The 24,416-nt window shown below is 44.4% G+C and overlaps 1 protein-coding gene across 7 annotated transcripts in view; it reads left to right on the forward strand.

The window, feature by feature from the left end:
* The window catches only part of trrap (transformation/transcription domain-associated protein), a 77,817-nt gene that overhangs the window by 19,282 nt on the left and 34,119 nt on the right, over positions 1-24,416 (forward strand). For 3 of the 7 annotated variants that reach the window (XM_071409675.1, XM_071409677.1, XM_071409676.1), the window contains exons 29-54: positions 63-233; positions 365-433; positions 1,194-1,214; positions 1,816-1,935; positions 2,146-2,265; positions 2,498-2,662; positions 5,224-5,405; positions 5,653-5,851; positions 7,638-7,766; positions 8,443-8,709; positions 8,987-9,193; positions 9,956-10,114; positions 10,242-10,409; positions 10,560-10,670; positions 11,561-11,707; positions 12,647-12,860; positions 13,056-13,184; positions 13,874-14,023; positions 17,780-17,842; positions 18,970-19,169; positions 19,455-19,576; positions 20,624-20,837; positions 21,364-21,543; positions 21,957-22,103; positions 22,466-22,585; positions 23,635-23,925. In XM_071409675.1, the coding sequence (XP_071265776.1) occupies positions 63-233; positions 365-433; positions 1,194-1,214; positions 1,816-1,935; positions 2,146-2,265; positions 2,498-2,662; positions 5,224-5,405; positions 5,653-5,851; positions 7,638-7,766; positions 8,443-8,709; positions 8,987-9,193; positions 9,956-10,114; positions 10,242-10,409; positions 10,560-10,670; positions 11,561-11,707; positions 12,647-12,860; positions 13,056-13,184; positions 13,874-14,023; positions 17,780-17,842; positions 18,970-19,169; positions 19,455-19,576; positions 20,624-20,837; positions 21,364-21,543; positions 21,957-22,103; positions 22,466-22,585; positions 23,635-23,925 (4,065 nt within the window). The remainder of the gene's footprint in view (positions 1-62; positions 234-364; positions 434-1,193; positions 1,215-1,815; positions 1,936-2,145; positions 2,266-2,497; positions 2,663-5,223; positions 5,406-5,652; positions 5,852-7,637; positions 7,767-8,442; positions 8,710-8,986; positions 9,194-9,955; positions 10,115-10,241; positions 10,410-10,559; positions 10,671-11,560; positions 11,708-12,646; positions 12,861-13,055; positions 13,185-13,873; positions 14,024-17,779; positions 17,843-18,969; positions 19,170-19,454; positions 19,577-20,623; positions 20,838-21,363; positions 21,544-21,956; positions 22,104-22,465; positions 22,586-23,634; positions 23,926-24,416) is intronic. The other 4 variants (XM_071409679.1, XM_071409680.1, XM_071409678.1 and 1 more) reach the window with 3 other exon arrangements.

The raw sequence follows: 24,416 nt of genomic DNA on the forward strand, positions 1-24,416 counted from the left end.
AAAAATGATTATATGCTTAAAGGAATGTTTTTTTTTTTTCTTCTCTTTGTTCTGTCTCCCAGTTCCTGGAAGGGGCCACCATCGAGGTGGACCAGATCCACACCCACATGCGCCCTCTGTTGATGATGCTGGGGGACTACCGCAGTCTGACCCTCAACGTGGTCAACCGCCTCACCTCGGTCACACGCCTCTTCCCCAACTCCTTCAACGACAAGTTCTGTGACCAGATGATGGTAAAGAAGGAAGGCTGCTGAGTTTGGGCTAAACATGATTTATTAAGTCGCTATTAACGCATCATGTAGGTAGTCATCCATTTTAATAAATGAATTATTAAATATCTGATTCATCTCTCTCTCACTCTCAGCAACACCTTAGGAAGTGGATGGAGGTGGTAGTGATAACTCACAAGGGAGGCCAGCGCAGCGATGGCAGTGTGAGTATGAACACATAGGAAGATGACTTTACACACACGCACCCTGACAGCTCCTCAGTGAGGCCTGCTCCAGATGAGAAGTGAGTGGCCATATTACAATCAATGATTAATTAGGCGCCAGCCAGAGCGCAGAGCCAGCAGCCCAGCCACCGTCTCTCCACTCGTTATCTCTGACAGATAACCTTGTAAAGGGGAAGAAGAGGTGTTGCAGGGGGGAGAGATGCACCGTCCACCGTCAGCCTTCGCAGAAATAGCATCCATTATTTCCTGCTTTTCTTTTCTCTTCCTCTCTCTGCGCTCCTCAAACGTAGTGGTAATGAGATGTAAATTGGCCCTCTGTTCGCCTGCCACTACTCTTCTCTTTGAGGGCTGCCACTGACAATGAGGCAGGGACCACCAGGTCAACCGCACAGGAGAACAGGGAGAGGGGGGATGAGGGGGGCAGGGAGGGATAAGGGGAAAGAGGGATGACGAGGAGAGTGAGGGGTTTGAGGAGGGGTAGAGAGTGGATGGAGGGATACGGAAGGAAGCACAACTATACCAGTTTGTTTAACCAATTGTCCTGTTTTTTTCCCCCCTGTTCAGTATGAAAATGTTTGAGATTTCTCAGGTCTTTGCCACTGTCTGAATATTTGCACACACACACACTCATTCCACTCCATGCCATCCTTCATGCACCCCCCCCCCCACACACACACACACACACACACACACTGCTTTGCTGACTCTTTCCATTCTCTCCCATTCTGTTCCGGCACAGCCTGCATTGGAGGGTGTTGAGGTGAGACTGGGTCCAATGTTGCCCCTCCCCCATAGTTGAACTGTTGTGCTGGTGGATTGTATTGTCTGTTGTGTTTGGTTGTTTAACATTAACCTTATCTGGTGCTATACCGTATCAAAATGTTCTATGACATTTTATACCAACTCAGTTTACCCCCCATTTCATTTTAATGTCATATAAGAGTCACTAATAGTAAAGTCATAGAAATCAATCATCATTGAAGTCAGTAAGTTGTAGATGGTACTCTCAACCCCTCTCATCCATATTCCAAAACAACCAATCACCACTCCCCTACTAGTGACATCACTTCCTCATCCCCTGAAGCTGTTTTCCCTTAGAAATGCCCTGTCACGCAGTTCCAAATTGACCCCTAGCCCCTACTCCCTAAGTACTCGTGGAGCTCTAGCCAATCCTCTCAGATCTCAAAAAGTGTCTAGGGATTAGGCCGGACTAAGGGGTCCATTTGGTATTGGGCTAGTGTATCTCTACAGTTACTGCAAAATCAAGATGTCTGTCCAAGACGTTGGTAAAGATTACTTAATACTATTTTATTTTCTCACCTCCACCTTCCCTCTCTCCGTCTTGTCCTCTCCCTCTCTAGGAAATGAAGATATGTTCGGCCATTATCAACCTGTTCCACCTGATCCCAGCAGCTCCTCAGACTCTGGTCAAACCTCTGCTGGAGGTGGTCATGAAGACCGAGCGGGCCATGCTTATAGAGGTACTAGGCACTTCTCTCGCCTCAATTCTCTCCATCCCCCCAATCCTCTCTCTTTTTCTCTCCTTCTAATCTCCTCATTCCACCTCTCCATCTACCCCTGAATTATAGTTCCCCTCCACTTCCTTTTCAGTCCATTTAATGAACACTTTTTTAGATTGTCAACACATCATTGTGTGTCATGGACATTGTTAACTGATTTCCCCCCCCCAGGCTGGCAGTCCGTTCAGGGAGCCCCTGATCAAGTTCCTGACGCGTCACCCGTCCCAGACCGTAGAGCTGTTCATGATGGAGGCCACACTCAATGACCCACAGTGGAGCCGCATGTTCATGGTGAGACAAATGCCCTCCTGCTCAAGAGCCTCAGGCACATTGTCTCACTACCGTGCTTTAACTGTGTCAAGGAATCCCTGTGTGAAAACAATTGCCAAATACAAGTGCCGTTTTGGCTGCTAACATTTTGCTCTGGGTGTTCTCATTAAGCTGGTTTGCTCTATGGATCTCTGTAAGAAATTAATTTTATATTTCCCATTCTCTTAATCCCCTCTCCACTGTTGTGCTCCAGAGTTTCCTGAAGCATAAAGAAGCCAAGCCCCTGAGGGACGTGCTAGCCTCCAACCCGAGCCGCTTCGCCCCCCTGCTGGTCCCTGCTGGTACCGCAGCCACCGCTAGACCTGGGTCCCCCTCCACCAACACAGCCAGGCTTGATCTGCAGTTCCAGGCCATCAAGGTGAGTGAGGACGCACACGGATGCACAGCTTTGGACACGAGTGCACTCCATTACGCACACACACACATTCCTTACCCCATGACACTTCATGCTAATCTACCGCTGACAGGCTAGTTTCAGCCATATTGCTTACGTCTAGGGCTGTTGTGTTCGTATTACCGCAACACCGGCGGTCACGAGTCATGATGGCAGTCAAATTCCACGTGACTGTTTAGTCACGGTAATTAAGCTTCTCCAACCTCTGATGATGCTGATGGTCATTGGTAGCTTACCAAACTGGCTAACTGCCTGATACTCAGCACTCTATTGTCTCTCTAATCACTCTGACATCAATGCAAATGTCTTCGGAAATCTAATCAAACACTTCATGAGAGCCCATAAGTGCATGTTGTGAAACATTTCAATAGGCTATGCAATTGCTTGAGAAAAAAGAGTGATGGCCTCTACTAAAAATAGCACGATCAGCTTTCTATAGGCTAGGCCTACTATATTTACTTTTCAACTTTCCTAATATTAAGCACATTGTTACAAAATATTATATATTATATAAAATATACATATTTACAAAATGAGTTGGCTGGCTGGCATGAAAATTAAACACAGGGAAAAGCATTCTCCATTCGCTATTTAAGTGCATAGATGACATGGATTTTTTCCCCCGCTGCCCCTGTTTCAAGACAGGTGCATGATAATGGTCCATTCTAAATATTTTTTAAAAATCACATATTTAGTATATGTAAAGACAAGATTAAATCAACAATAGGTTAATATTGTCACCCATCACACTATCACTTGTTAATGATATATTATCACTTGTGAATGATGCCCAGCGCAGGCAAGAAACAATGTATACTTTTTTTTTTGCGAATTTCATATCATAGTGGCACACCTCATGTAGCCTAGCCCATAGGCCCAAATGTTTTGATACGGTTTGTATCACAACTGAAGTGGCCAAATAACTTCTTAAAATGAGCACATTAATCTGCTTTACAAGGAGTGTAGAGCCTAACTGGCATACATAAGCAGCGCGTGAGTTTCAAGTTGGGTAAGTTAATTTTCACCATAAATGCACCTTTTTTTATAATAAAAGCATAACATGCATAATCGCATTTGCGGTCACTTTTGATAATGGTGTTTTTCTGCTAATGGAATATTCACGCTTATAGCGCATTGTTGCGCTTATAATGTGAATAAATAAACTATTAGGCTATCAACATTTTTAGCTAAATGTTCTAATCTGTTGCGTCAACCACATTGCGTAAAAAAAGTGTTTTTGATGCTAGTGGTTGTACTAAAAAAGTGTTTTTGATGCTAGTGGTTGTACTAATCGCATCCCACAACTGCCCCAGACTATGCTTGGAATATTTATTTCTCGAATAGAATAGGTCGACCTTTGTACTATGGGGGGTAGTAGATTAATGTAGGCTAGTGCTTTTGCTGTTCGTTAGGCCTACTCATCTTGTTGGCTGAAAAATTAAATGTGGACAGTTGTTCCAATATCTTCAACATGCACCTCAGAATTGGATAAGGATGCACGCAGTTGCGTCCCCGATGTGTGTCTTCACTTGTAGCCTGTGAGAAAGACCAGATCACATGATGGAGAGCCATGTGAGTGAGATGAGAAGGGCTTTGGAGCGGGCAGCATTTATGGAGAAGGGCTGCAAAAGGCATGGATTTTTTTGGGGGTGCATTATGGCCATACAAAGGGGATGCTGCCGCGAAATTTGAGGCATTATCAAGTGCTTGTCAAATTGTGAATGACCGATGAAGTGTGTGTATAACTTGCGCAAAAAACAAAGCAGAACTCATGCCTTTCAAGCTACTTTTTTCAAATCATCATTAAAGTCCCATCATGCAGCCTTACAATGTATTAAACATCTAAACATATAGCCTAACCTTTGTAGAACATTCTTTAATAACTTACTTAAATAACTGTAAATTAAGCATATAGGAATACCTATTTCTTTGTTAACCGCTCAACACAGAATAGCTGCATGTGCGCACTCCCTCAAATCATTTGGAGAAAATATCCTTTCTATTTTATTCAGCTTTGTTCAATTGTATTCTTCATACTATAAAATAATGCCACAGAATTCTAAGTAAATCTTGTCTGCTAATTGAGCTAGCGTAGCCCACAGCCATATGGCATAGCCAGATCAGGGCCTAACATAAGGACAACTCAGAGTATGCTATTCTATTCTTCTGAAATATACTACATTTTCTTATCATGTTTCTTTAGACCTGTCTAACATAAATAATGGATTTATTGTGAAGTTTAGCATATATTACATGGATTTATTAGACTTTTTAAAATGTATCTGTTCTTAAGGTCTGCATCAGTGGCTTGTAGGCTATGTGGAAGCCAGGAGATGCTAAGTGTTTGTTAATTAACGGTCAATTACTGTGAGACTGACAGTTATTTTCTAGACAATCACCGGCTGATGAAATTTCATCACGCCACAGCCCTACTTACACCTATCAAATGTTTTCCACCAGAGTGAGTTTGTTATAACTTCTCACACCTGAGTCTACTGTTGTCTCTCCCCTCTTTCTCTCCTCAGATTATCAGCATCATAGTGAAGAATGAGGAGGGCTGGTTGGCGGGCCAGCACTCTCTGGTCAGCCAGCTCAGACGGGTCTGGGTCAGCGAGGCCTTCCAGGAACGACACCGCAAAGACAACATGGCCGCCATCAACTGGAAGGAGCCCAAGCTGCTGGCCTACTGCCTGCTCAGCTACTGCAAGTATGTACCTCACACACACGCCATGATAGTGCTGGCCTACTGCCTGCTCAGCTACTGCAAATATGCATCAGTTGCACTACCACTTGTCAATATTTCTTAACTCAAGAGGCTTGAGAGAAATGCATTCTTGACTGTGCAACCTCGAACTTTCATGTAAATCTTCAGACATTGATGTATGACTTATACAAAAGTCAAAGGATTTGTACTTGTACTCACCCTCCCTCCCTCCTTGCCCCCCCCCCTCCAGACGAAACTTCAATGAGATCGAGCTGCTGTTCCAGCTGCTGAGGGCGTTTACGGGTCGTTTCCTGTGCAACATGACCTTCCTAAAGGACTACATGGAGGAGGAGATCCCTAAGAACTACAGCATCGCTCACAAACGAGCCCTCTTCTTCCGCTTCGTAGAGTTCAACGACCCACACTTCAACGACGAGCTCAAAGCCAAGGTAACCAACCCATTCTCGCAATCGCACTCTTTCACACACACACACACAGACACACAGAGATGTATATGGGAACACAGCATCCCCTCAAATGCATTCACTCACACCCACAAATATATGGTGAATGACCATTATATTAAAAGCAAAAAATCTGTAATTAAATGGCAATATTCTTCACGAACTCGTGAGTGTTCCCTGCAGAGTTTTAATTTCAGCGGTGCAGCGCCTGTTCTCCCCCTGATGAATTATGCTGCTCATATAGTCATCCTCTTAATTGTTCTCTCGCGAAGAGCAGATGCTGTCCGTGTGTGTGTGCTAGTGCTTGAGTGTGTGTTCTTGTGCCTGCGTGTGTTTAGAGCTGGGACGATAAACCGAAAATGATCAACATTGACACACCGATGACTTATCGCAGGCATTTTTCTGATATCGTCATTACAATAAGTAGCCTATACTAGAGAACTGTAAAGTTTGACATGAACGAGGTATGCTAATATTGGTGATTGTTAATGGTACAACCGGTGGCCACAACCATCAAATTACTAGAAGTAGTTGAAAGTTTAATTAACTAAAAAGCTGAAGTGCACATTAATGTTATAAACTTATTGTTCTATTTTTCGTTCTTGCATCAATTCAGGCAATTTTTCCAGTGTGGATGTTTGTCCATATCACACATATCTCTACTGTGAATCATTGTCTTAAGCATTTTCCTGAAAACAAGGCTCTATAGGGAGAAAGGGTGTGCTGTGCAATAGCACTATTCAGATGGGGGTGGATATTTCACCTTAACTGAGAGAGCAGCCAGGACCTCCCCACTCACAGGATGCGTCTCAACTGGCACCCTATTCCCTTTATAGCACACTACTTTTACCAGGGCCCATAGGGCTCTGGTCAAAAGTAGTGCCCTATATAGGGAATAGGGTGCTATTTGGGATGCAGTAATAGAGGCCTATTCTCATATGGTGAAATATTAGGCCCACTGTTGCTAACAAAGGGCTGTTCTTTCTAGTAGCCCTCCTCCCCTAGCCTAACATCTGGACGATTTAACATAATGCATATCTCTCTCTGGTTCAGCCACAGGCACTGCCTCTGCTTTAATAGATAATGCTAATGTCTCCGCTAGAGAGAGAGACACAAACACACACACACACACACACACACACACACACACTCTGTAGAAGGAGGACACTATTCATCTAATGGCAATAAAGTAATGTTGGGCGACGTCTGTATGATTGATATCACAGACACTCTAAAATGAATAGGAACATATGAGACCAAATAAGAGAGTGTGGCGCTATGCATTTCCTCTCCCTATATTATCTGTTCCTGTGTGTGTTAATGGCAGCGTCGGAGCATATGCTGCCACATGATGCCTCTATTAAAATATGTCCTGCCTAGAGGATGATGTATAGGGTGGAGACTAGTTCATTAGGAGATGGTACCTATAAATGCTCCGTTATGCTGCTGCTGACTGCTTAATCATTCCTTTGTCTTCAATGTCTACCATTGATATATGTTATTGTGAGGAGTTTAAATGATTAAGTTGTACTTTTTATTGATTTATTTTTGATTGAAAGATTTGACTAAGTCACTCTGGATCAGATTGGTTATTTAGCAGACAATGTAAATGTTTATGTTTTTTAAACAACGTGGAATTTTATTTAACTGACATTCCTGCTCTTATCTCCTCTATAGACCTTTAAAAAAGACCACACCCATTAGTGAAGTTTGAGAAGTTCTCTTCTTTAAGTGTGGATCTGTTATTACAACCTGTCTCTTCCTGTCCCAGGTGTTACAGCACATCCTGAACCCAGCGTTCCTGTACAGCTTTGAGAAGGGGGAGGGGGAGCAGCTTCTGGGACCGCCCAACCCCGAGGGAGATAACTCCGAGAGCATCACCAGTGTCTTCATCACCAAGGTATAAAAACCAACCAACGCCTCTCCCTCAAGACTCTTCATGGATGGCCTATCCTTTCTCTACACCCCTGTCCTTCTTTCCTCTTTTCATCCTTTTCTCTCTCATCATTTGTTACATCCATCACTACCTCTTTTTCCTTTTATTCTGATCCTCTCTGATCGTCTTCTTCCTTTCTCCTCTCATCCCTTTCTTCCCTTGCCCATCTTGCCCCCTCTTCCTGCTCTCATCCTATTGCCTTCTCTCTTCTCATCACTCTGTCCATCCATCAGAGCAGTGTGTAATGTCCTGGCCTGCCTGGCAGTACTGTCACCGTGGCAACAGTAAAGGTCACTGTTTTGTTTGTCTTGAACACGATCTAATCATAGTCTCTGACTCAGTCTGACCAACACCAGACCTAGTATGGGTCTGGTTGGGTTTTAAACTCATTTCCTCTCTCCTCCTTTCTACATGACAAATTATGCATTTTAAGTCTTTGTGGAAAATTCCACTGGCAAAAACAACTTGTCGCCCCCCCCCCCCCAAAATCATATTATATTGTATTTATTAAATTATATCAGTTGCCTTTTTTTTTTAAATACCTATAGAATGTACATCTTCTCCTTGCCCTTCTCTCTGTGGGAATAAATGTCTTGAAGGACAAGAAATATGTAATACATCCATCTTCTCTCTCTTATAGGTCCTGGATCCAGAAAAGCAGGCAGACCTCCTAGATTCCCTCCGTATCTACCTGCTCCAGTTCTCTACTCTCCTGGTGGAGCACGCCCCCCACCACATCCACGACAACAACAAGTCCCGGAACAGCAAGCTGCGGCGCCTCATGACCTTCGCCTGGCCATGCCTGCTGCCCAAGGCCTGTGTTGACCCTGCCTGCAAGTACAGCGGCCACCTGCTCCTGGCACACATCATCGCGAAGTTCGCCATCCACAAGAAGATCGTACTGCAGGTTACTTTACTTTTTAAAAATATAGTTGGAATTTTCTGTGAAATAGCTTGTAATTTATATATTGTGGCAGGTTGTTGCCATCGATTTATCAGCTCTTTTGTCTTGTCCACATTGATGTGGAGGGCACTTGACCGCCACCATTCTTGGAGGTTGCTGGCCTGTTTTTAGGCTACATAATCCAATTTACAAAGGATATCTGCTCACTGATTTATGTCCTCAAAAGTAACGTTTTACATTTGACATGGATCATATTTCTTCCACCTGTGCGTGTATCTAGGTGTTCCACAGCCTGCTGAAGGCCCACACTATGGAGGCCAGGGCTATCGTCCGCCAGGCTATGGCCATCTTGACCCCGGCCGTGCCAGCCCGCATGGAGGACGGACACCAGATGCTGACCCACTGGACACGCAAGATCATCGTGGAGGAGGGACACACCGTCCCTCAACTGGTCCATATACTGCATCTTATCGTCCAGCACTTCAGAGTGCGTAACAAACGCTCACACACATCCTAGCACGCAGGGTGGATTTTTCTGTATAATTCTACTTTATAGAATCTACTAAATCTATGGGTTTCCCCCCCTTGTGCTTCCTACACCCTTCATCATTATGATCCTAGCCAGCTGTTCAGAACTGTAGACTGACGCCTGGTCAAGTTCATTCTAGATTGATCTGTGGCACTTTGACACACTGCTCTCTGACGAGACCACTCATCTCATCATCATTACCCTGGAGAGATGAGTCTGTCACGATGGACGTGTGCGTAGAGTAGTGTGCATGCGTCTCCATCTGATGATCTCTGACAGTGTAGACTGCACTCGGACAGGAAGCTCATCTCACTCTCTGTGCAGTGTGTATGCATGTAGACAGGGCTTAGCTGTGCTTTCTGTTTGGGGTTGAGAAGTCCCTGTCACCCATCAGAGATAATCACTTTATCTGAACAGCTCTAATCATCTCTGAAAATGCTGACAGCACTCCCAATAGGAGTGTCATAGAGGCACCCTCTTCAGAGCGTTTGTGTCTGTGTGTCTCTGCGCTTGACCCTTTGGGGTTTGAGTGTGTGCTCTGGCTAAGTATAGTCCTAATAAGTGTGTGGGCTTTGTCACAGAGTTTAAATCGATGTTATCTAGAGTCCCAAGCATACCTGTGTAGCTTAGATGAACACACACACAAGGTATTTCCCCTGTCCCACTGTTTTCTCCCATGTGGTGTCTAACCACGCATCCCCCCTCCCTCCCCGTCTGCAGGTGTACTACCCGGTGCGTCACCACCTGGTGCAGCACATGATCAGTGCCATGCAGCGTCTGGGCTTCACCCCCAGTGTGACTATTGAACAGAGGAAGCTGGCTGTGGACCTGGCTGAGGTTGTCATCAAGTGGGAACTACAGAGGATCAAAGACGCACTGGTACGCGTGCAGACACATTTAATAGGGTCATTATTTGAGGAAAGAACACGTTAATTGTTTCTCCTACGATACTCTTCCTTTTACAACTGTAGAAAGTAGATTTTGATATTTGATTCACTTTTCCTAGCCGGAGGCGGAGGGGGCCGACCCAGGTGGTAGTGGTGAGGGGACCAGTGCAGGCGGTACTGGGGGGGTGAAGAGAGGCCTCTCCATGGACTCTGCTGCCGGACAGGACGTCAAGAGGTTCCGTACCGCCACTGGAGCTGTCGCCGCGGTAACACCGCCCAGCACAAGTGTATGTATCAGGAGGGAACAGATTATATTCTCCAGTCACATGGTCAGGAAATCCTGATGGGTCTAGGTAACAGCTCCACCATGCCTTCTGATTGGCTAGGTGGAATATGCATGTGTGTCTGGCCTCACCCTGTCCCGTGTGTGTGTGTAGGTGTTTGGCCGCAGTACATCCATGCCGGCAACAGAGACTCTCCTCACCAAGCCAGTGGAGAAACAACACACAGACACCGTGGTCAACTTCCTCATCCGCATCGCCTGCCAGGTAACACCTTTGTCACGATCACCTTGCTCACACAGTGCCCCAGGTACCCCCCCCCAGTCACTGCGTCACAGTCAGCAGGCCTTGGTAGTAGCAGCAGATGTTCACCCCTGGACTTGCAGAGGGACATGTCCTTGGTTCTGGATCTGTGGGCTTTACCTGAAATAGAACTGGGAAAGAATGTCACCACCTCCTCTGGGCACCATTGTACATAATTGCCATGTGTAGCAGTCTCTGAATGTGCTTCATTTGACTTATATTACAATTGTCTGACACTGAAACAGCTGCTGATTTTTCTCCATTTTGTTTCACAAGACCCGAGGACCCTTAATTAACCTCTGTCTATTTTCAATGGAAGACGATAATGATGATTGTTACTTTCCCCAAGAAAAACAAGGTTGCTCAAACAGAAGTGGAACTAACAAAGTCACTGATGAACAAACAAACAAAGTGGGGTTTTAGGAGGGTTCTGAAATACACTCATGGGAGTGTCCACTGAAAGTTGATTAGCAACAACAACCGGGATCTGACAGACACCCACAATGAGCGTGCACTAAGAGCCAAACAAAGGAAAAACCTACACCAAACAAACCAAAAGGAGGAGCAAAATGATGTAGACAGGGAAGATCAGATAAAGGATTGTCTTTCTAGAAATCAAACAGGGAGAGACAACTAAAGGTGTTGACCGTTCACATCTCTCTAGACAACTGGAGCACTGGGCCAGTCGCTCTGAATTAGCACCTGGGCCAGCACAGGTCAAACACCTTCCCATTAACAAGATGGCAACCAGCACAGGTGTAACTTATACTGACTAACGAGGTGACACCAATCCGTCTAACCTCTAAACATAAATGGAAAAACCTGTACCATGATGATTATGATGTGTCCTCCAGGTCAATGACAGTGCCAACGTGGCGGGGTCTCCAGGTGAACTCCTGTCCCGTCGCTGTGTAAGCCTGATGAAGACTGCCCTCCGCCCTGACATGTGGCCCAGAGCTGAGCTCAAACTACAGTGGTTTGACAAACTCCTCATGACTGTGGTAAGGCTTCACAGAAATCTCCACTTCTAGCTTTCTAGTTGTTGATTTTGGTTTCACATTGAGGTTTTACTTCTCTTCCGGTCAAAATTGCTTTATCATGCCTCCCAGAAATGAATTGTAATACTCACATCATACATGCATCAGCTCAAATCCACCATGTAGAGCTGTTTTCAATGAGTGAGTAACTGAAGTATGTTCTTGCCAAGTTTCCTCCTGGGATTTGGCCTTCAGTCAGTTGTTTTCCTCAGCTCCTAAGTTTGTCTTCCTATTTGAAATCCTTTGTCCCTTATCACTTCCCTGTCATTATTTAGTCATTATTTGAAGCAGCAGCCTCACTCAGTGTAGGAGAGATAACTAAAGTAAATCCACCCGGACTGACTTGACTGTGTCCCATCCTCCACTCCTCCTCCCTATTCATAAGCTTCCTAAGACAAGGTTATCTGAGAGCAACCCCAAATGTCTGACAATGATTGTTTTTCTCTCTGTGGGTCACTGCAGCCCCCCTCAAACCGAGCCCCAACCTTACCTGGGGGGTGGGACTGAACAGTAAATGTCCAGCAGTCTTATCCAGACCAATGAACAAAGCTGTAAATCAGATTGCCTTTTCTCATCTCATTGTACTGCCATGTCAGTCATTAAAGGGACAGTGAGAGAGGGCATCACACACACACACCTCTATCTGACACACAAGAGACTAGGCCTTATTCTGTTCCTGCAGCGCTGAATCAATACCTTTTAACTTAGACCAGAGCCTTATCAACCGAGTCACCTTGTTCATTATTACACATTAGACCAAATGGTCTGCTCCAAATCATCTTTCGATCTCTCTTCTCTCCTCCCTCTCTACTAGATAGAGTGAAATTGACAGCACTCCAAAAGGATTGATGTATTACCCTGCACTCACATTCTATTTCTCTCTCCCTCTCTTCCATCCTCCAGGAGCAACCAGCCCAGGCTAACTTCTCTAACATCTGTACTGGCCTGGAGATCCTGTGCTTCCTGCTGACGGTACTCCAGTCCCCAGCCATCCTAACCCACTTCAAGCCCCTCCAGAGGGGCATTGCTGCCTGCATGACCTGCGGCAACACCAAAGTCCTGCGGGCCGTCCACTCTCTGCTATCCAGACTGATGAGCGTATTCCCCACTGAGCCCAGTGAGTCCCAGCTGTATTAGTAGATCCCAGACTGGTGTCTGCTGTGACATACTTTTAGGAGTTTTCCTGTGACTCCGTTGACCCAAAAGGAATCAGCTGCAGACACGCCTATTTGGGAAATTGCGTTTTGAGTCGATAAGCCAAACTTCATTCTACTATAATCAAATATGTTGCCTTTTTCTGTTCCTCTCCTAGGCACGTCAACTGTGGCGTCTAAGTATGAGGAGTTGGAGTGTCTGTATGCAGCGGTGGGGAAAGTAATCTACGAGGGCCTCACCAACTATGAGAAGGCCACCAGTAGTGCTAACCCAACACAGCTGTTTGGTAAGACACCTACCAGAACCAAGACACTCTTTTACTTTCTCTGTCAGTCTCTTATTCTCCCTTGCACTCATTCACTCAATCATTCATGCTCCCGCTCTCTCAGGCGCGCCTGCACACACCATCTCTCTATCCAGTAATTAGAGGAGCAGGTGTGTCGTTTAAATCTAAAGCAGTGGTCTATGCTGGGTGGGTTAACAGCTCGTTTGGGTAAATGAACGGTGCAGCACAGGTCAGTCAGTCTGTGGAGGTAAAGCCAGATTTTTCTCTTTCACTACTTCTAATATCAGGTTTAATCAGATGTCAGAAGTTTTTCTGAAAAGCTTATTTTTCATGCATGAGAATAAAGTCTCAATTTACATGGAGGTGGCATTATTTATTTAAGTGGCACAAAGTGAGATGGCTATTGGAGAACACTCTAAAGGTAACGCTATTTGATACCGTTTCCCGAAATGGCAAAAGTAGTCAATAACTGCTTTCATACCCTGTCCTCTCCTTGAGGGGTTGAGTTACACACACACACACACTGCTGGTATGCTGCATGTCTCGCCGACGGTGACATTTTAACATTCGTCTCCCCTCTAAAGGAGACCGATGCTTTTTCTGTAATTTGGTTTGATTTCCTCCAAACGTCTTTAGTGTGTGTGGGAGACAGTGGCATTGTCTCAGATGTGTTTTTCTCTTTCTCCCAGGTACGTTGATGATTCTGAAGTCGGCTTGTAGTTACAACTCCAGCTACATTGACAGGCTCATCTCTGTGTTCATGCGCTCGCTGCAAAAGATGGTCCGAGAACACCTCAGTCCCCAGCAGGCCACCCCCGGGCCCACCGAGGCCAGCACAGGTTGGGAATACACACAGACTCACTCGCATTCAGAGACGCTAACACACAGGGCTCCAGACTAACTTTCCCCCTGGTTGCACTGGAGCTACTTACATTTTCAGTTGGTGGCACCAGCCCATCATTTGGTCGCACCTAAATTTTGCCGCAGTGTCACGCAATAGATTTTTCCCCCCGTAATCCTCTCAGAAATTATTCACGGTGCAATTTTTCTTTTTCATCTAACATGTCCAACTTAAAGCAGTGATTTTCATTGATTTTTGGTTGACAATTAGGCTATTGTTGCTATACACTGAGTGTACAAAACATTAGGAACACTTGCTCTTTCCATGACAGACTAACCAGGTGAATCCAGGTGAAAGGTATGATACCTTATTGGTGTCTCATGTTAAATCCGCTTAAATCAGTGTACCGTAGATGAAGGGGAGGAGACGGGTTAAAGAAGGATTTTTAAGGCTTGAGACATGGATTGTGTATGTGTGCCATTCAGAGGATGAGTGGGCAAGACCAAAGATTTAAGCGCCTTTGAATGGAGTATGGTAGTAGGTGCCATGCGCACCGGTTTGAAAACCAAGCAGCGTTGCAGATCGACTTATCATGCTCAGCAGTTTCCTGTGTGTATCACTAATGGTCCACCACCCAAAGGACATCCAGCCAACTTGACACAACTGTGGGAAGCATTGGAGTCAACATGGGCCGGGATCCCTGTGGAACGCTTTCAACGCCTTGTAGAGTCCATGCCCCGATGAATTCAGGCTGTTCTCAGGGCAAAAAGGGGGTGTGCAACTCAATATTAGGAAGGTGTTCCTAATGTTTTGTACACTGAGTTTATTTTACTGTCAAAATAGAAGTGATTTTTTAAAATTTTGTTCAATAGATTCATTTGCATACATCTTTTTAGTCCACTAATATCACATGCAGTAGGCCAACTGGTGGCCTGCAGATAATTTAAATTATAAAAAAAATAAAAAAATGTTTTATTTATATTTGGACATAAAATACTCAACACCAGCAAATCAGCTCCAAATGGTTTTAATTTTGGAAGTCTGTTTTACAGGATTCCCACACATAATAGAGATACAGTGCGTTCAGAAAGTATTCACACCCCTTGACTTTTTACACATTTTGTTAAAATGAAGGATTTTTTTTTTTAAATTGATTTAATTGTAAAAACTTGTCAGCAATTTCCACAAAGTACTCCGTAATGTAAAAGTGGAAGAAAAATTATAACATTCGTAAAGAAAAATATGGCTTAAAAACACTATCATTGATTAGATAAGTATTCAACCCCCTGAGTCAATAAATGTTAGAATCATCTTTGGCAGCCATTACTGTTGAGTCTTTCTGGGTAAGTCTCAGAGCTTTGCACACCTGAATTGCTAGACAGCCATTTTCAAGTCTTGCCATAGATTTTCAAGTTGATTTAAGTCAAAACTGTAACTAAGCTACTCTGGAACATTCAATGTCGTCTTGGTAAGCAACTTCAGTGTATATTTGGCCATGTGTTTGTGGTTATTGTTCTGCTGAAAGGTGAATTTGTCTGGTGGAAAGCAGACTGAACCAGGTTTTCCTCTAGGATTTTGCCTGTGCTTAGCTCTATTTATCATAAACTTTTATCATAAACTCCCTAGTCCTTGTTGATGACAAGCATACACATAACATGATGCAGGCAACACCATGCTTGAAAATAGGAAGAGTGGTACTCAGTGACGTGTTGTTGGATTTGTCCCAAACATAACGCTTTGTATTCAGGACATAAACTTAATTTCTTTGCCACTTTTTTTTTTTTTGTAGTTTTACTTGAGGGCCTTATTGCAAACTGGATGCAAAATATTTGTTCTGTACAGGCTTCCACCTTCACTCTGTCAATTAGGTTAGTATTGTGGAGTAACTAAAATGTTGTTGATCTATCCTCCGTTTTCTCCTTTCACAGCCATTAAACTCTGTAACTGTTTTAGTCATCATTGGCCTCGTGGTGAAATCCCTGAGTGGTTTCTTTCCTCTCCGGCAACTGAGTTAAGGACACCTGTGTCTTTGTAGTGACCGGGTGTATGAATACACCATCCACAGTGTAATAAATAACATCACCATGCTCAAAGGGATATTCAATATCTGCTTTTTTATTTTTACCCTTTTACCAATAGGTGCCCTTCTTTGCGAGACATTGGTAAACCTCCCTGGTCTTTGTGGTTGAATCTGTGTTTGAAAGTCACTGCTCAACTGAGGGACCTTACAGATAATTGATTGTGTCGGGTACAGAGATGAGGAAGTAATGAAAAAATCATGTTAAACACTATTGCACATAGTGAGTCCATGCAACTTATTATGTGACTTGTTAAGCACATTTTTACTCCTGAACTTATTTAGGCTTCCAATGACAAAGGGATTGAATACTTATTGACTGAGGACCTTTCCGCTTTTCATTTTTAATTCATAAAAAAATAACCATAATTCCACTTTGACATTACGGGTATTGTGTGTGTAGCCCAGTGACAATTTAATCAATTTTAAATTCACTCTAACTAGGAGTTGGAACCAAAATTATTTTCCAATTTTCGTTCTGAAGGCAAGCATTTTTTCCCCCCGTTCCGACCAGCAAAACAAACTTCGGAACCGGTAAAAAATAATAATGTTTTGTTCCTTTTTAAACCTCTGATATTACTTCACCACTGGATAGAGCTTGCCCACTCCTTAGCAAGCTGCTATGTACATGAGTTGGGCGGACAAGTCTAGTGTAGGGTTGGACATACGACTGAAATTTTGCGGGTGAGGAGAACGCTGGGCATGAAGCGCTGGGCATCTTGCTATGACATGCATTATCTGTGTTAGGCCCACAGAGTTATACCAACAGAGGAGTTGCTTTTATGGAGGAACTTTTAATGTTTTTAAACTTCAAAGAGTTTGCTTAGAGTTTGACCAGAGCTTGACCATGACTATGTTACATTACACATAATGCTGACTACATTTAGGAGCTAGATTTAAATATGAACTTGTCTTGTGTTTTTGTACTTAGAAAAAAAAAAGTCATGAACACAAAATAATGTTAACTGGTTCCCATGCTTTTAAAATAACTTCTGTTTTTGGTTATCTTTGCTGAACCGGTTCCAACCCCTGTCTGTAACACTAACACTACAACATGTGGAAAAAGTCAAGGGGTGTGAATACTTTCTGAAGGCACTTCATATGTGATCTATACAAATGTAAGCAGGTTAGAAATTATGTTTTAGCCAAATATGTTTTGACTTCTTGCTGTCAACTTTCAGTCTACAAAGTATATATTCCGGTCCTCAGACCATCCTCTCCAGAAAAAGTTGTCCTGCGGCTGAATCTAGTTGATGATGCCTGCTGTCGGCTAATTCATTTGGGACTTATTCACCTCTTAAGGAAGTGGAAATTAAAAAAACATTTGCTAGATTACTAAATAAATATAATATGGCTACTAGTTAGCCGTGTAATTGATTTAATGTAACAGTAAATGATTTGTCCCAACAACAAAACGTAGCCTACCCAGTGACTTATGTAGGCCTACCAGTATGCACTGACTCACAAAACACTGCAGTATGCACTCGAGCGTGCGCTCTGTATCTTAGAGCCATAAAGAAACTTTAGTTTTAAAACGGTGCCAATCACTCAATATTGAGAAGTACATGTTATACCTAGAGCAAGCTGGGATCCTCTATCCAACAAACATTGTGCTTTCAAAACAATTTTACAGTTTGAAATGTTGCGCAATCAGAACACATTTTTCTCTCCCTCTAGAGCGCACAGGAGGGAGAGGGAGTGAGAGTGGCTCGCTCATCACAGCAGCCGCCAGCGAAACAGGTACAGGGGCAGATCAGACACGTTCATTGTAGGAATCAGGATAACTCTGTTTGACCAAATCATGGTTTTGAAAAATAGGGAGTTTTGAATGACATTAACTCAACATTAACTCGCACAGCCAAGTCAAAGGTACTTAAAATGCGACTAAATGGTTGCACTCTGGAGTCTTAACACACACACATACACCTTTTACCACATACTCAGGCCCACTAGTCCCAGGTCTCCCAGTAGACATGTTACCCAGCGCCAGCAGCCCAGGTGGGATGGCATCAGGTTACTTCTTACACTGCCTGGCTCTCTGCTCCATTTCCTCCAGTCATCAGCCATTATTGCTCTCCCAGTTCTATAATACAGTCTTCCTTAGTTAGCCTTCATCAAACAGGGGTGACATTTCAGCTGGCTGACCTTAGCACCCCCTGGAAACAGTTGGAATTCCTTATGTGTGACACAGATGAGAGGGTGTAGCAGTCAAATCACAATGTGTCTGTGTTCCGGACACCTCCAGAAACACCTCAGGACCCAGAGCTCAGAAGTGCCCCTATCTCGGGTCTGTTTGGCCCATACAGAAGCCCATGTATCAGTGTGAATGGCTAGAAGGTCTGGCAGATCGACTGGGCTGATAGAGGTCTCACTGGGAATCTACCACGGCTCTGATTCCCCTCCTGGGTTGTAGATGCAGTGAGATGCCTCTGGCTGAGACAAACAGCCTTTTTACCTTGCACCGTTTCTCCAAAGGTTAGATGGTCCTCCTGTTTAGTGTTTTCTGTAAGTTCAGTCTTGCAGTGTTCGTGTGGCCACTGGGTGCTGCTGCAGTGAGACTGCATTTACTGTTGGTCAAAGCCAATGAGCACAAGCCAAGCACCTCTATCCCTGCTCTTCCTAAGACCGGTAATGATAGTGAGATGTTATCAGGCTTTTAAATGGATCTCTAATGACCTGTATGTTCACTGTCAAAGAACACAAACACACTCTTTTACACTCACTTTGTAGTGAATGCAGTTAAGTGAATTGACATTCTATGTCATGACCTCTAACCTCTCCCTACAGTGACTAGCGAACTAGTGATGCTGTCTCAGGACCTGGTGAAGACGCGTCTGTCCGTCATGACCTCTAACCTCTCCCCACAGTGACTAGCGAACTAGTGATGCTGTCTCTGGACCTGGTGAAGAGTCGTCTGTCCGTCATGTCCATTGAGATGAGGAAGAACTTCATCCAAGTCATCCTCACGTCGCTCATCGAGAAGTCGCCTGATGCCAAAATCCTCCGCGCCATCGTCAAGATCGTGGAGGAGTGGGTTAAGAACAACTCCCCCATGGCAGCAAACCAGGTGAGAGGACCATTTTTCATCACGTTGCCCGTTTAGCACACACTGTGAAAACCCAGGACATGCACTGCTAATGAACTGTGTAAGAACAACTAGCCAGCAAAGCAATCTGGGAACCAGGAAACACAAATCTACCCAGGTGTCTTTGCTCTGAGTCCAGCAGAGACAATGAGGGGGGAGCGAGGACCAAAGGTACTACACACTCCCCCCTTCAGATGCACTAAAGATAAATGAACTGAATCAATCTGCTCTCTCTCTCGCTCCCTCCATCCCTCTCTCCATCCACAGATGCCCAATCTTCGTGAGAAGTCCATTCTGCTGGTGAAGATGATGACCTATATAGAGAAGCGTTTCCCTGATGACCTTGAGTTAAACGCCCAATTTCTGGACCTCGTTAATTACGTTTACAGGTAATTACCCCCATTAATCACCTGGATGAGTATGCACGGCAAACATACTCGGCGCCGCTACGCTATTTCACCCATCGATTGGGGGGGATGGGCGTTGAAAGGCGGGAGGGAGTCGGGTACAGAGAGGAGTATGCCAGGTCACCGCCACAAACCATTCATCCATTGAGCAGGAGGGATGGGAGTGGGTTGGAGAGAGCGCGGGAGTATGCCACCACACCACTCCATCTATCAAGAGACAAAGACAGAGGTTGGGGATAGGGTAGACAGAATGATGGGGGTTGGATTTGAGGGTCTTCCAGTGACAGGACACATGGTGTGAGGGAGAGATGGGAGGGTGGCAGAGGGGTGAGGCAGCCAAGCGAAAGGCGACTGACTCCTCAGCCCACTGCTATTCATCCTGGCTGGCCCTCTAACCACAAATACCACTCCCCCGTTCCTCTCCTCCAGTCCTAAAGACTGCCCCATCCCTTTTCCCATTCTGCCTGTCCACAGACGATCTGCTCTGTAAGTCACGTAACTTTGAACAAGCTGTAAAACTATGATTGACTCATCACCGTCCACATAGCATCTGCTCCACGACAACGTCTCTGAATAAGTAGATGGTTTAGTAGCTTCAGTATAATACACTCACTGCTGAGACATTACTCTTCCTCTCTTTTAAATACTCTAGAGGCCCATTCACCAGGGCTGTGGAATGATCTAGAAATGATTGTATAGCTTATTACAGAGCATTTAATGTGGGATGTTAACCGTTTTACTATTCCGCTAGGATTATCATTAAAGAAAAGGTGATCCGTTTTTAAACATTAAGTTAAAGTAACTGTCTGCATCCTACACTGTTTCACTTCAATGACCTTCATTGATTCTTCACTCATTGCCATGATACTTTTAGCTCCTTTTGTATCTTAATTGTTATTAAGGAGCTTGCTCTGAAATGCATTAGCATTAATAACTGTATAAGATAAATAAATTGCAGTCGTAAACCATTTTCAATTAGATATAAAGAATGGTTACATAGATGCATTTCAACCCTCTTTGTCCAATCAGGGACGAGAGTCTCTCAGGAAGTGACATCACGTCGAAGTTGGAGCCGGCCTTTCTGTCGGGGCTGCGTTGCGCCCAGCCTCTGATCAGGGCTAAGTTCTTTGAGGTGTTTGACCTCTCCATGAAGAGACGTGTCTACGAGAGGCTACTCTACATCTGCTGCTCTCAGAACTGGGAGGCCATGAGCAGCCACTTCTGGATCAAACAATGCATAGAGGTAAGGAGATGTACTGGGACGAGGGGTCGAGTCATGACTGTTTTGATGTCAGTTGAGACATTTGAGCGCTTATGACTATATGGTTACCTGCATTTTAATCAATGTAGTTGACAGCCTTGTTCTCTATGTTTTCAGTGTACTCTAAATACCCCCAATTCATGTTAAGTTCAAAAGAACACAAGATAAAAATTGAAACCAATGACGGTTCGCAACTTTAAAGCCAATGATCTCCATTTATCTTTTTACAGGTAGAACCTTATAGTCCCAAGCTCTCCATGTTTCTGAATACTCCAGTTAGGACTAAGTCCTTTGAAGAGTTTTCTGATTTGAGCTTTGAAATCTAACTATGTCCTGCCTGTTTTAGCACAAATAATTATTGTATACACTGGTATGTGATGTAGCTTGTCCATAATGTCTCTACAGACTGCCTTTTTTGTGAAGTGTCTCCATAATGCTTCAGACCCCCTAGAAACTGTTAACCTGAATTTCTGTGATCTTTTTTTCTGTGTCACTTTCTCTCTGTTAGCTGCTACTGGCGGTGTGTGAGCGTAACAGCATCATCGGGACCAGCTGCCAGGGCTCCATGCTCCCATCCATCACCAACGTCATCAATCTGGCTGACAGCCACGACCGTGCCGCCTTCGCCATGGCAACCCACATCAAGCAAGAGCCCAGAGAGAGGGAGAACAGCGAGACCAAGGAGGAGGTGAGGATGCCGCGCAACAGGAGTCCGAGGGTCACACGGACACACTCACTAAGAGACGTGTTGACACACACACAAAGACCCATTATCCCATCGTGTGTTTGTTATTGGGGAGGAATAACATCTCTAGTTCTCCCTCTTTGTTGACCTGTATTTCCTGCTGCAGCAAACTGTTTCCTCCACAGATTTGATGCAGTATTCATAGCAGTATTTATATAACAGTCAATATTTTCTGTTTACCTTTCCTCCCCCATCTCATTATGATCATCTCTCCAAGGGGAAAGACTAAGTGCTTTTGCATATATTACAACAAATGACTAAATGCATGCCCCATCTCTTCTGTTCTTCCTTTCTTCAATCTTCTTCTACTCTCTCCCCCTGTCCTTTCCTCTCCCTCCCCCCTCTCTTTCCTCCAGGATGTGGAGATCGACATAGAGCTAGCCCCAGGGGACCAGACAGCCATCCCCAAGAACAAGGAGCAGGCAGAGAAAGACACAGGCAACCAGCTGCACATGCTCACCAACCGCCACGACAAGTTCCTCGATTCCCTTAGAGAGGTCAAGGTGAGTTATGACACCAACCCTTGCCCTGTTAGTTAAAACCATTCTCCCCGCCCTCACTGTCAAGTTCAACGCTTTTAGCAAAAAAGACTTTGGCTTTGAGCACATATTCTACATTTGATCGATTATATGGATGAACCTTAAGGAACAAGATTTGGAAGGTGATAAGTTGACCCCTGAACCTTTATCTTGTAGGTTGTTCCACAGGAAAGTAGCCACAAAATCCTGTGGTATTTCCTGCACAACTGTTAATGTGGGTTTTTTGCTGAATGATTCTTGTAGGGCTGTTTTGTAAGAGCGAGATGTTAACCCCTTATTGTCATTTTGTCTGATGCTGACCTGTGTTGTCATTGTGTCTGTGTCAGACGGGGGCGCTGCTGAACGCCCTGGTCCAGCTGTGTCACATCTCCACCCCCTTGGCTGAGAAGACCTGGGTACAGCTGTTCCCTCGACTGTGGAAGATCCTCTCTGACCGACAGCAACACGTAAGTACTGCCAGGTCAATGTGCATTAACATGTCTTGTACTTCCAGGTCATAAGGTTGGCACTAGATGGCTAGGCTACAATGGACAGTAAATTCAATGTGCTCACAACTGGATTGGGGCATGTTCAAAAGGGGGCAACATTCTGCAACGTTTAGGTGGAAGAATTCATGTCCGCTCCATAGAAATAGATGAACTATTGTAATAGTAATTATTTTCCAATGTCTATTCATGGTGTTTCTATCTGCAATGTTGATATGAGCTATTTATACCTTCTGTGCAAGTTTACAGGTCAAAACCCTGGTTGTCATGCCGTGATAGAGGTCAAAGGCTATGGCGTGACTCATTGTCTGTCATCATTATTTACCTGGACAGGGCCGACACGGGTCACAGGCTCTGGTCTGACCTGGCTGGTCAGCACCACACTCTGAGACACACAGACACTCTGACACACCTCAGCTCCGTGACGTTGGTTAGCAGACAGTCAGCCTGACCTTGGCTCTGCCATTTCTTCCTTAAAACATGCAATTTCCTCTTAATGAGGAACCATTCATTTATGCAGAATATGTAAGAAGAAAAACATACTGAGTTTAATGAACCAGATGCCTCCAGTATTAAGAGGCTCATTTAAGGGCTCCTGATTTGAAGTGATTTGAGCTATTAACTTTCTGAGACGCGTTGGAAATAGAACTAGACGTCTTAATGATGTTTGTCACTCACAGACGGACATGGATAAAGACTTAAATAGGATGCATATTTAGGCTGATGATTATCTGGTTCTAAATATCTTCATGTGGTTTTAGGGTACTGACTGGAGGAAAAATCTTTTCAAAGCATTTAAATAGTGATTATTTTTGCTGAGGCTGTCTCTTAGATGATTATTCTGTGGTAGCTAGTATGGTGACGTCCAATTAGTTCTAGCTTGTTTTCAGTTGTGCATAATATTGCATGCTTTTGGCTATAGAAACACATTCTGTCTGTCCTCTTACCCTTGACTCTCCTTCCCCTCCTTTCCTCTCCCCAACCATCCTCCCACGTCACCTCCCTCCCAGGCCCTGTCAGGTGAGATGAGTCCTTTCCTGTGCAGTGGGAGCCACCAGGCTCAGAGGGATTGCCAGCCCAGTGCCCTCAACTGCTTCGTGGAGGCAATGTCCCAGTGTGTGCCCCCTATCCCCATCAGGCCCTGTGTGTTGAAGTACCTGGGGAAGACTCACAATCTGTGGCTGCGCTCCACTCTGATGCTGGAACAGCAGGCCTTTGAGAAGGGCCTCAGCCTTCACAGCAAGCCCAAACAGAGCACCAACGAGTTCTACGAACAGGAGAGCATCACTCCACCACAACAGGTACGGGTTTACAGACGTCATCTTGTTCACTTTCAGTTCTATTAGATGAGTACATGGTTAGCTTGGTAACTTTTCTTCAGACATTGCCTTTGTACTTACTGTCCATTCATTAAATGGGTATGGCTGCTTGACAGGCACTGCATCCTAACTAGAGATGTAACGATTCATTGATACGAATTGGAATCCAGTTCAAATGTTTAAGATGCAAGTGCTTCGGTCCACAAAACTCCAAACCGATTCAAATGTAGCGTGAACTGGTTCACTAACCTTTCACCATTGAAATGCTTGTAAGATGACTTGTGCAATAGTCAATCATAGGCTTTATTAGTTGGAAGACAACCCACCGGTGCCCACTGTCCAGTAAACTCTAGTTGTACATACTAGAAAGCACAGCTTTCGGTATATCGTTGAAGCTTATAGGGAAACTGACACGATCAGGACTACTTAAAAAAAAAAAAAAAAATCAAATCAAGTAAATTTTATGGGTAGAA

This window comes from Salvelinus alpinus, chromosome 7 (genome assembly GCF_045679555.1).
Source record: "Salvelinus alpinus chromosome 7, SLU_Salpinus.1, whole genome shotgun sequence".
NCBI lineage: Eukaryota > Metazoa > Chordata > Actinopteri > Salmoniformes > Salmonidae > Salvelinus > Salvelinus alpinus.